Genomic DNA, 13,295 nt, shown 5'->3' with positions numbered 1-13,295 from the left:
ATTTCCTTATAAGGAACAAGCACTGAATTGTTATATCTTTTAAACCTAAAACTATAGCTTTATATTAATTTCTATACTATATTCATCATTTTTCATTGCAATCTTGATTCCAAATATTTCATACAACTCTCAGAGCACAAGCCATGTGCCAATAATGTACCAAAAGTATTAGTCTGAAAACTATAGTTACTTAATTTGTACATCACTTACCTGCTCTCAGTCAAGATGAGCCAACTACAAAGACAAAAAGCTATTTAAATATAAGGAGTTTGAAAAGACTAAAACTAATTTTATGAGTCACATGGTCTCCCTAAACCTCAGAAAAGACAGGATAGATGTGTTCTTCCTTACCATAGACCCCCAATTGCTCAATTCTCTAAACCCCAGTCACCAGCCTCACTTTTTGGCAGGTAACTGAGAAAACTGACATAAAAATCAAGCTCCCTCTTATGCGCTTCAACATTTGACTGCCCACACATAACTAAATGCTGAAATGACCTTGATGTGTCCCTTGACCACCTTCTCCTTTCATATGCCATGGTCAAGGGTCAGATATGAAATATTTTAGGCTTTACAAGTTATATGCAACTACTCAACTCTGCCCTTGTGGTGTGAAAGCAGCCAGACTATATACAAATGAACAAGTGTAGCTACTTTCCAAATAACTTTATTTATGAACACTGTAATTTGAACTTCATGTAATTTTCATATGTCTAAAATATTACAATTCCTTTTGATTTTTTTTCAACCATTTAAAAAAATGGAAAACCCAGTCTTAGCTCCTGGGCCATATAAAAACAGGCAGGGAGCTAGATTTGGCCTGTGGAAGTAGGTTGCTGACCCCTGACCACGATGACCTCATCCAGCCCCATGGGCTTTAAATACTGTCTACACATAAATTAAACCACAGACCAGGAAGTACAGACTTTACTTCCATTATTCTCCCACCTCCACTACCACAGTCACCATTATTTCTTGCCTATGTGGCACAACTTAGATGTCTAATGACATTTCAAAGTGAAAGGGACAAAGCAGAACCTTTGTTTCCCCTGCACCCAATGACTCTATGCCCTTCTCCAATAACAATGGCACTACCACCACCCAGTTAGTCAACGAAAAAGCTTAGATCCTATCCTAGAGTCCTCTCTTTCCCTCACCAGCTACTCCTAGCCCCGTGTCAATCAGGATGTCCTTACAGATTCTGCCTCCAAAACATACAAAGAATCAGCTCACTTTCCCCGCCTCTACTATCACATCTTAGTCTCTTGCCGGGGTGAAAACAAGAGCCTCCTACTATGTCTCCACTTCTACCCCCTTCATCCCCATCCACTCCTACCACAACAGCTGATCATGTGATCTCCCTATTTAAAACCCTCTAGCAGTTTCCCTTTGAACATCTAACGAAGTTCAAATTCTTACCTGGGCTTATAAAACCCTCTGCAATCTGGCCCCTGCCTACCTCTGTTATCCAGGCTCCTACCACTCTCCCTCTCCCGGAACATGATCCAGCCACATTGGCTTTTTATCTTTTCTTTGAGCACACTAGCTGTTCCCTCTGTCAGAAACGTTCTTCCTTTGATCTTGAAATTGGTAGCTTCTTAACATTTCTATCTCAGCTTTTAAGGGCACATCCTCAGACAGGTGTATCCTGAATCGATAACAAGAAATAGCCACCCATCACTCTCATTTTTAAATTCCTTACATATCACTGACTGTTCGTGGGTTTACTGTCCATCTCTACAGCTAGCATGGAAACTCCAGGAAAGCAAACAGCCTGACCTGCTCACCACGGTAATCCACGCACTTAACAAAGGCCTGGCACGTTTAGGCCTTAAATAAAAATAAAAGAATAATAAATAAACAATAATTTCCCTTAGCATTCCCTTCAGCTCAATGGAAGATGACTCTCTCCTCTTCTTTGCAGGAAACTTGTCTAATTATATTCTGAGTCCCAATTCTTCCCATCTTTTCTGGGATCTCAGTCTCGTAAAAGGCCTCTTCCCTCTAGTATTTTCATTTCCACTTTTCTGGGGGTTTCTTCTCTCAAATACATTGCAGAGGTGTTTCCAAGGAAACAAAGCTCTGGGATCCAGAACTGTCCCATGGAATCCTGTTCAATCCTCAAGTAGTGTATAAAATAGAGAGGACATTCCAGGCAAATGATAGTCCTCACTATAAGCTGAGGCTTCCTGGCCAAACCCACACCTCCATAACCTGGAGCACAGGGCTCGACTAGGTCTAAACTACAAGTAAGGCTTTTGTGACGGTCAGTAGTAGGTCAAAGAATCTATTCCATGCCTATCTCCATTCCTCTCTTTGGTTCTTCCCTCTCTGTCTTACAACACCAACTGCAAGGTGAAGAGAAGTTTAAAAAGGAAAAAAATGTCCGTAGAGAAAAAGGGCCCAAGATCACCTGAAAAAGAAGAAAAAAATCCCCCAAAATTTGCCCTAGGCCACTTCTATGTAGAATCTCTTTCCTCCTCCAGAGAGAAATTCTAGCAGGAGTCTTAATTGTGCCTTTGGAATCCCTTCTATCCTCTGGAGTAGAGGTGGAGAAAGCCTAGAGCCATACCCTAGGTTGGAGTTTGAGTGCAGGACCAGCTCCCACTACCACACTCCAAGATGGCACACAGGTTCACTCCCACATCTTTGCCTTTACTTTTGTTCTCATTGCCTGAAATGTTCTTCTCTTCCCTTCCTCTAAATACAAAGTATCTTTCAACACTTACTTCTAACTTCATCTTCTACTTGAAGGTTTCACATTAGCCAGCACTGACTTCTCCCTTCTCTGAACTCTGACTACACTGAGAGTCAATACCACAACTTACTATCACACAACTTCTCCCTTACTTAGCTAGCAACCTCTACAGGACTCTTGCATCTTCTCCAACAACAAGCATAGTAAAAATACACGGTGGGTGCTAAATGTCTGTTGATAGACTGAAGTAAAAATTATCAGAGACAAGATATTAACTCAAATATGCAAAGGTTTAATCCAAGTTCTAGAAGGAAAATTTCACTTTTTCGAGAAATACTACACTGATCACCTATTTTGAGCTGGGAACTGAGCCCCTAGAGACAAGAGACAGACACGGTCCCAATTATAGAGCTTACGTTATAAATGACAACTTAAACCTCTCATTGGAGGTTATAAGGATTCTATTCTGATTTGGATGAGGATTCGCTACAATCTCAAACACTGAGTTCTAAAAGCCTTACTGTTCAATGTTTAAACAAGTCAGACAATAAGCTTTTTGAGAGGGTCTTCCCATTGTGCTCTAAACACGGCAAGAAGAAATTGAGTCTGAGGAAAAAAATAAACATCATAGGTTGATATAGAAGTTTATCTAATGAGTAAATGCTGTGACAGTAAAAAGTAATCAAAATAAGATAATCAGGGATACTTTTTCAGTCTCTGTGATCCATGGGTATAATGACTCTAAAGTATACTACTTTTAGGGAAAACTTTAGCAAATATAAAATACTATATTTAAAAATCTCAGAAGTAATCAAAGGATAGGAATTGCTTTTTATCCTTTCTTCATCCATTTAAATTTAATCTCACTGAAGATGACTAGTTAACTATCCTATGAATTTACTGTACCTGCTTCCTTTATAAGTCAACTCTTTATGTATCTGTTTTGAGAATCTTGCTTTGATCAACTAAGTCCTGAAAGAGAGAGAAAGAGAGACAGAGAAACAGAAGGAGGGAGTGGGGGAGGAAGATGGAGAGAGAGGACGTGTTCATTAGTGCCATATTTCACAGGGCGGCTTTTCCTATCCTACAAGCAGGAAAAGGAGCATATTGGTACAGTCTGTGCAGTCCCTTAACCCTGTCAGACAACTTCTCAAGGAAAAGGTAAGTACGTACCAGGCGCAATAAGCAGAAAAGTATTCGTTACTCTTTACATATTTAAGTAATCAAAATTCTTTAATCGAGAAGTCTCCCTAGCTTAACAGAACCAAGACCCTGAAGACAGCTTTTCTGGAATGGAGGTGAAGAAAGAAAGAAACGTATCTTTCTGTCTTTTACAAATTCCATTACTACACTAGATGAGCCGAACTGCTGCCAACCAAGAACTCCTAACATGCCACGACTGCGTCTTACTCATCTTGGGTTTCCTGAAGCCCAAGCCACAGCTCCACAAACACTGAGTGGCTGCTGCCCCTGCCATTCTGGCCACCCCAACTGGCGACTACGAACACTGGCAGAGACGACAGGCAGTTTACTCTCCACGGGAGCCATGCTAGAGGACCAACATGTACTTTGAAGCTGCTGCTGAATCCATGGTACAAAGTCTTACCCAGTGCATACATGTATAATTTGTCCCAAATCCTTCAGAATCACCCACTTCCCCAGCCATTGATAGCTGACTTGTGAAAACAGTAAATCCAGAACCACATAAGCAGAGCAGCTCTCCTTAAAGATTTGGTGGATAATTCAAAGGTGTGATTAGAATCATACTATGAGCCCATTTCTGTAATTAAAAAAATGTGTATCAGAATAAATCCATACACATACATATAGGAACAGATCCAGAGGACAGAGATAAAATATTAACTATGAAGTACGGTCATCTCTGGGTGTTAGAATTTGGGTGCTAATCCACCCCTTTTTTTTCTAATAAGTTTTTATAAAACTTTTTAGGAAAAAAAAGTATATTACTAGCATAAGGTTTTTAAGGTGAGGGGAACAGCTCTTCCCTCTAGAAGCTTGGCTCATCCTGGATGGTGTAAACCTCCAAGTCCACCTCAGAACTCACTTGGCACGAGGGTGCAGGACTGTAAAAATAACTTTGCAAAGAGATCTGAATAATCAATGAGAAAAACTGCAGTTATTCTGTGACCTTTAAAATAGCCTGTAAAAACATTAAGAATTCTCTTACTGTTATAACGTATAGGGAAACGAAAAAATAGAAAAACTGATATTCATTTAGTACACTGTAATTTAGAACATTAGAAACACTGAAATTTAAAGCATTTTATTTCTTTGTTAAAAGCTCATCCAGAGTAATTTGAATAGTGCTTGCCTTCTTCTCAACATGTAACTCAATATGAATACGGAATGTGCATATTTTCCCTGCTGTGGCAAATTGTCATTCTTCTTCCTAAGATTCCACCATTTTATATCCTTTGTGCTTTCAATGCTGCAAAATATCTCCCAACAGTTCCTTTACTGTGAAGTGTTTTCTGGGATCACTCCCTTTGAGAAACCTTCATTCTTATCATCACAACCACTTTCATTATTTATATTGATAAATTCACCTTCACTGAGCTCCTCTGGCTGTGTATCTAGAAACTCACAAACAGCAGCAGTGTCATCACTTACTAAATCGGGGTAACTGGAATTTGTGTATTTTGGAACCATGCAAAGCAAGGACTGCTTGTATACGAAATTAAATACCAAATTATCTTGTGAGTTATGTCCTATCTATGGTTGGGCCACCATACCTTGCCTATGCCAGTTCTAGACAGAACAAATAAATGGAGGACTCTGTTCTTGCAGAGAACTATACAATTTGGAACTAGAAAGAACGTTAGAAATCATTTAATCCAGTGCCCTTATTTTACAGACGGGGTGATGAAAGTCACCCTGAGATGTGAAATCATCTGCCCAGCATCTAGACTGACTTGAGAATTTGAAAGCAAAGAAATAAAAAACGCTCAGCCTCCAAATTCCTCCATCCCACATCATGGTATCGCTTTACTGAAGCAAAAACTGTTCTTGGACCGAGACCATCCCTTGAATGTGCTTTGTCATGAATATACTTTTGTAATGGGGTTAGCTTGGGCACTGAAGAAATCAACACGGCCTCAAACCCTGCCGAAACGGGGCTGACCACACAGTCTGCAACAGAATCCCAACACCTCCACACGAGACAACCAGAAATATTTGGAGTACTCTCCAAAAGTCTTTAAATAGCTTCTTTGTTTAATTTTTCAGTTAAGAAACAGATATGAATCAGGTTTTTTTTCTTCTTGGGTGTATGTGTTTGTGTGTCCCAATTTGAACTTTATCACATCAAAAAGAAAATGAATTCATAGTTCTGAGAAATAAAAAGTGTAGACTATTTAAATCCTATTCTAATATCGCATCTCTCCGAAAGCATATGAATACCTACAGCTGAAATTCTAACACAAAATGCTGCAAACATTTTTGGAAGTACAGTAAGTGACGTGACAACACATCATGGTTTTCAATAGACAAGGATAAAATATATATAAGGTACCACACAGAGTACCGAATGAGAAAACGAAATGTGGAATACTTAAAAAAAATTTTTTTTTTTAATTTTTCCTTCTTCTCCCCAAAGCCCCCCAGTATATGACTGCATATTTTAGTTGTGGGTCCTTCCAGTTGAGGCATGTGGGATGCCACCTCAGCAGGACTTGAGCAGAGAGCCATGTCCGAGCTCAAGATCCGAACCTGTGAAAACCTGGGCCACCAAAGTGGAGCACGTGAACTTAACCACTCGACTACAAGGCCGGCCCCAGGAATATTTTATATTTATATAGTGCTTCTGTTTATAAAGTCCTTCTATATATCAAGTATCATTTAATCTTCATAAGAACCTTGTGGAGGTTGCCAGACAAAGACGACTTCCATTTATAGAGGAAGAACTGTAGACTGGAGGGGGCTAAGGACTTGAGACCAAACGTCTGTTAAGTTGTGGGACTGGACTAGAACACAAGCCACTCTCTCCCACTCTGGTGTTGCTCCCACTGCACCACAATACCTAGAGTGCACACGTGACTGTATGGACCAGACACAATTTAACTCACAGCGTCACAAAACATGGTGTAAGACACTTATTAATAAAGAGCTTTATCAAACAACAAAAACATTTATCCCAAGATATCTTTGACAAAAACTGAGAATTAGCGAACGTGTCATGAATTCTTCAGTCTCTCTAGAAATGAAATGACACATCTCTCTAATTTTAAAGCTACTTCCAGATTTACTAGCTCATTATCTTTACTATCCTAGTCACTTCAGTAAAACTCACATGGATAGTTCCTGTACTATGAGGGGGCAAAAACTTTCCTCCCAACATTTATTAACCGCATATTAAGAGTCCATCATATAATTCATTTATGCTCTGGGCTTAACAAAGGCAATTTTGGCAAGCTCCTCATAATCTATGTAGTGTCTCAGGATTCATGCTCATTCTAAAGTTGTCTTTTGTCTTCCTGATATGTCCCACAACTTAGAGGTTTCATGGTATATCACTATTTGGTTTTTTTCTATTCCATACTCTGACCTTCTCAGTCTCTAAGTGACTTAACTCTTTTTTTATAAGTTGATAATCCAAATTTTTAAGTTTTCCTAAGAGTTACTGGAAACACAAATTTCACATCAAGTGGTCCTAAGAACATAACTTTCTTTAAACATTTCCTCTTGCAAGCTAACAAACCACTCAGAAAAAGGTGTGCTTCATATCAATCACAAAAGCTTTAGGCTCCTAACGAATCATTTACTTTTAAAAGTCATTCTTTAAGCTTTAAAGTTATCTACTTAACTCCCTGGTATAAATCATATTAAATAATAGTAGCTAAGCTACCTAATTTCCTGGAAACAATATCGGAATATGATTTTTTAATTTACTAGGTTGAATGACATCAAAGACTGAAAAGAGAAACTGATCCCATAAACCCAAGATTTTTCTACACTTGAGTTTGCACAAATAAAAACCAATTTGCTCATTAGTTTTGAGCATGGTTCTCCAAGTTTAAAAAAACCACTAGGAAATATTGTTCTCCTCGGCAGAAAATAGTAGCAAAGCCTATTACTTCACCTTTAAATAGTAAACCAGAAGTTCATTCAGAGCAGGATCAGCATTCAGATTAACAAGGAAACATTTATCATCCCCGACTTTAATTCCAGAAGACTGAAGAGATATTCCAAGGCTCTCAAGCTGTTTCTGTCGCTCCTGTAAATGTATCAGAGAAGTATTAATTCCACGGCTATTGAGACAGCAAGATATAAAAGATCTTACATTAGAATAATTACTAAATAAGTGTATAATTCAAATATGTTATTTTAGGACAAGGTATTATAGATTACTGCATTTTTTCTCTTTCCAAACTATACAATGTTGTTTTATTTTGTTAATTAAAATATTTTTTATTTTGAAATAAAGCCATCACAGATAGCAACCAACTATACTATTGACTTCTCAATTTTCATTCTTGAAAATATCTAACATCTTGAATTCACCTTTCTCATTTAATTCTGTGTATATGAAACAAATGTAAGTGTGTTTTACTCAACTGTGATCTGTCTAAAAAGCCAAGTTTTTAACATACTCTCTTACACGATATCCTCAGTGACCCCCTCCTCTCCCCTCCAGCAAGCATAAAGGCCAAACTCCCTCAACAGGCCCTTCAATCTGGCCCATTTACTCTCCATCTTCACTTCATGTCACTCCTCCTCTCAAAGCCTGGACCACAGTTACATGGAACATCTTCCAGGTGCCTGAAAGTATCAAGAACGCTCTCTTTAGCTTGAGGGATTTTACAGTGCTCCTTCTGTCTGGTGCATACTTGGACCCACACTTGGTAACTGTTTACTTGACCATTTCTCTGTGAGGGCACGGATCCCACCTATCCACTGTGTGTCCTAGCACCTAGCACCCTGCACACGAGCAATGAGCATCAAAACATCAGTGTTGCGAATTTATCAAAATAAAACTTGCATATGCATTCAAGCACTATTTTCATAAGAATATGAACCTTTCTTTTTTGTGCCTACCTGTCTCTGAATCCCCACAATATATGAATGCATGCACACAGGGAGATACATATGAATCCTGCAACCGACGCTCCCTGATTAAGGTGTATATGAATTGGGGCAGAGTAGGGTGTCTTTGACTACGTATAAATATCTAGTAGTAATGAGTCACAGCCACCAAGGACCTTTGACTGTAAGGAAAGACAAGACAAGCTAAGTCTTTTAACTAAGGCCACACAGTAAGTCTGCAGTGTAACTAAATTATAGCCTCAGAATTTTGTTGCTTCTAGGCATACCATCCTACTTTATATGGCCACCGCAACCCGGTCAATACATCTCACTTAGAAGTATACTATTACAAAAGTAGGGAAGGAGACATTCTGGTTCTGGGCCTTTGAATTAAGTCTGTCTTCTAACAAAAAACACTTTGGGGTTCTTTCAGGAAGTTTTGAGTAGTTTAGCACTAGACATTATGGTTCTCAGCACTCAATTCTAAGACATTATTATTTCTGATAAAGAACCATGTTCCTAAAATGAAGACAGCAGTTCCAATATATTTTGTGTAGCCCCTTCTGAGGGAAGGCTCTTTTATGTAGGAATCTTGGTGGGTAATTAAAGAATTATTCCAATAATGAGAAGAAACATTCCTCTATAAAAATGTCTTTTTTTTTTTTGACATTCTACAAATGACATGGGTAGATGCTCATGAACTAACATTAAATGAAAAATGCAGGGTATAAATTAGTATGTCAATTTGTGCACCAAAAAAACTGAAAGAAAGTGCAAAGATATGAACAGTTTTCTCTGGATGACTGCATCACAGTTAAATTTTCTTCATAATAACCTTTCTATATTTTCTATAAATAAATACTACTTTTGTAAAACAATAGTTTCTTCTACTTTACTCTTATGACTCTATTAATTCTCACTACAGAAATAATTCAAAGATCTAGAAGAAATCTGATTATTGTCATCTAGAGGCAAAATTTTAATTGTACAGAAACAAAGGTAAGCCTAAAAAAGAATATATGAATTAACAAAGGTAAAGCCACTCAGAGTAAGGGAAAAGACAGGACTAAAATGAGATAATGTATATAAAACAGCCAGGATATACCTAAATAGCATATGACACATAGTAAACACTCAATAAATGTTTTAAAAGATAAATTAATAAACTAAAATCTTTCTAGCTCCTACTGGTGAAATCTAAAAATCTGAGTCTGACATTCAAAGCCCTCTAGAGGATGGCCAAGCTTACTAATGTTATTTCCAACTACTCCTATACTCCCCAATAATGACTTTCTGACTTTTGCTCAATATTCATTATTGAATATGGAATGTTACTGAATATAGGTTTGTCCAAGGTCATTGACCAAATCTATACTAGAGGCAGGAATATTAATGAATAATTCTCTAAATTATCAGTGATAGTAAACTATTGTTTTACACTACTTCTTATGTATTTTCCTGTCACTTGAGATTTTATAATGGTAAAAATACCACAAAATTTTTATCTAAATCAAAAAAATACAATGGTGGAAACTGTCAATTCACCATTATATCTGCCACCAAAAACTCTGAAGTTCTTAGTCATCAAAAAAAACGAAAGTTCGCAACATCTAAGAATCAGTTTGTAAAATAAAAAAGTATTGTAGGATAAAACATAGTTATGTTTACTGATACCACTAAATATTACTTCTGATACCAGAGGCTGGTGAACTTTTTCTGTAAGAGGTCAGGTAGTAAATATTTCAGTCGTTCTGGGCCCTGTGGTCTCTGTCACAGCTATTCAACTCTGCTGATGAAGCCATAAATAATACCCAAACAAAGAAGCGTGGCTGTGTTCCCACAAAACTTTATTCATGAAAAGAAGTGGGAGACCAGGTTTTGCCCAAGGGCATAGTTGCCGGCCCCTGATCTATCTCAAGGTTTTCATTTCACTTAAGTGTGCATTTCTTAGTGAGAGTATAAAAGATGAAAATAGGTGACAATTTGGTATCAGAGATATGGCCCGGGCTTAGAAATTAGTCAACCCGAGTTCTGTACATTTACTCAAAAGTATTATTGAGCAAACACTTTTTTTTTTTTTTTTTTTTTTTTAAAGATTTTATTTTTTCCTTTTTCTCCCCAAAGCCCCCCGGTACATAGTTGTGTATTCTTCGTTGTGGGTTCTTCTAGTTGTGGCATGTGGGACGCTGCCTCAGCGTGGTCCGACGAGCAGTGGCATGTCCGCGCCCAGGATTCGAACCAACGAAACACTGGGCCGCCTGCAGCGGAGAGCGCGAACCCAACCACTCGGCCACGGGGCCAGCCCCTTGAGCAAACACTTTTAAAACTAAAAGATGTGGCCTTTTTTCTTGAGAACCTTCCAAATTCATTAGGTAATAAAAGTATAAATGAAAAATTGAATAGTAAAGTACTGCATGATTTAAGGGTCAAATGGCTCCAGATAGCTTCCACTGGAATTAATGGCAGGGACTGGCATACTAGAGCAAGATGTCACAGAGCACACAGGACTTACGAAGAGCCTGGCTGACTTGAAACAGACTCCCAAAAATGATGTAAAAAGTCCTTCAAAAAACAAATCCATTTAACTTAGTTCACCCAGATTTTCCCAGTTATCTGACCATGGACCATTTTTTCCCCAGAAGACTTATTAACAATTTGTGGCTATACTGCCAGAAATACATTTTGGGAAATACTAGTCTGTATCGCAAAGAGGTCAACAGACTAGGTCTTTTTCAGTGAGAGAGGAGAAAGCTCAGCAGCACTACAGCCTAGGGGCTGAGAAAGATAAGATGTTGAATGAGGTGTTGGATAAAATCAGGCATAGTCCTGAAAAGGGACATCTGAGAGAGGGAGAGGATGGCTAGGTAAGGACAGATGCTAAAGATAAGCTCCCACACGCTGCAATCTCATTTAGATCTGCCCTGCTTTGTACCAGCAAAGCAGCCCAAGGACAGCAGCGCTTCAAAGTCAATGTTTTAGTTTTGGAATAGCTCAAAATACTCACACAAATTAGTTCCAAATTGAACAATTACTAGAACGACTTAAAATATATGAAAAGCAAAAGTGAAATATGTAATGAGAAATCAAGTTTATATTCTGGTGTATCCTCTTCTCTGTAATTTGAGGGATATGCTTTAAAATAACCCAGTACAGGGATATAGATAAAACAAGATCAGTCATATGTTGATCTTTAACGAAACTGGGTGATGGGGACATGTGGGTTTATTATACTCTTCTCTTATTTTTATCTCTTTTGAAAATCACTATAATAAGAAATATTTTAAGAATCTACTTAAATCCTAGTCAGCACTAATATAAATATAACATCCGCTTTATACTACATAATAGTAGTCCTGTCCTACAACATCTGATATATGGATTGATTCTGGACAGCACATTTAAAGATGGAATTTACTGAATAAGTAGCAAGTTTATATATTCCCTAAAACAAGGAATCCTTGAGAATACTAGAGACTTTTAACTTTAGAAAAGGAGGGGAAGAGGCAGAGGCGACTTTAAATGTCTGGCTAGCCACAGGCCCTGTCTGCGCGGCTGTTGAGAAGATTAAATAAAATACCATATTGAGTAGCGCTTAGCATAGGGCCCAACACACAAGGACACCCAGTAAATGTTGGCTATTACTGTTTTTATTAGTTTCTGCAGACACACGGGACACTTATTCTCTTAGCTTTGGAAGGCCAATGAGCAGAAATGAAAGAATAAAAGATTTTGATTAAATAGCGACTATTAGAGTTGTCCAATCATGAAAAGACTGCTCGATAGGGCACTGGGCTCCACATTATCATATGCATTTCTAAAACAGAGGCTGAATGACCAACTGACAGGAAAGCCAGAGAGTCTTTTACTACGTAGACACTTGCAAATTTTAGGATTTTCTCCAAATGCTAATGTTCTCACCCTAAAATTTCTCAACTCTATATTAAGTATTCTAAAACTGAGAGGCAGTCACCTCAGATTTAGGTATTTCATATTACTTTTACTGTGTTGTCATATGGAAGCAAGAAGCTCATAGCCTACCATCCATCACTAATAATTTTGTAGCTAGGACACATTCTTTAGGTCTGCAAAGCACTTAACAGAATTGAGTTTTCAGAGCCAGAGGCGACAAAGTAGTTGTATTTCATTAAAAAAAATTTTATGACCCTAAAAAAGTATTTCCTACATAATAAACAATCGATTGTAATTACATCTTTTTTATCCTTCAAATTAACTTCATAAAGTATAGACTCTTGGATCTAGATTCTTATTAATGGTGCCAGATTTGCCATCTTCAAAGCTAAAAATAAAAAGGAACCAGAAAGGCCATCTTAGTCACACTGCGCAAACTGCCATGAGGTTTCTCTCTCTAATCAGGAAGCACGAACCTGTGCAATCTCCTCAGTTTTCCTTAATTTCTCCTCCCAGGTCACAGTCATTTCCTGGATTAGCTTCTCTGATTCTTCCAGCCGGTCTTTTAGCTCTGGAGATTTCATTGCCTACAAGCAAAATGTTTATTTCATGAAACGTCTGCATGATGCCCTGAAAAAAGCATTAG

General features: G+C 38.0%; 1 protein-coding gene across 5 annotated transcripts in view; it reads right to left on the bottom strand.

The window, feature by feature from the left end:
• Positions 1-13,295, bottom strand: part of KIF13B (kinesin family member 13B) — a 184,181-nt gene that overhangs the window by 82,343 nt on the left and 88,543 nt on the right. For all 5 annotated transcript variants that reach the window (XM_046656028.1, XM_046656031.1, XM_046656032.1 and 2 more), the window contains exons 12-13: positions 13,126-13,236; positions 7,797-7,931 (exon numbers count right to left, since the gene is read on the bottom strand). In XM_046656028.1, the coding sequence (XP_046511984.1) occupies positions 7,797-7,931; positions 13,126-13,236 (246 nt within the window). The remainder of the gene's footprint in view (positions 1-7,796; positions 7,932-13,125; positions 13,237-13,295) is intronic.

Source organism: Equus quagga, chromosome 3 (genome assembly GCF_021613505.1).
Source record: "Equus quagga isolate Etosha38 chromosome 3, UCLA_HA_Equagga_1.0, whole genome shotgun sequence".
NCBI classification, from domain to species: Eukaryota; Metazoa; Chordata; class Mammalia; order Perissodactyla; family Equidae; genus Equus; species Equus quagga.
This window is presented reverse-complemented; position numbering and strand designations above follow the sequence as displayed.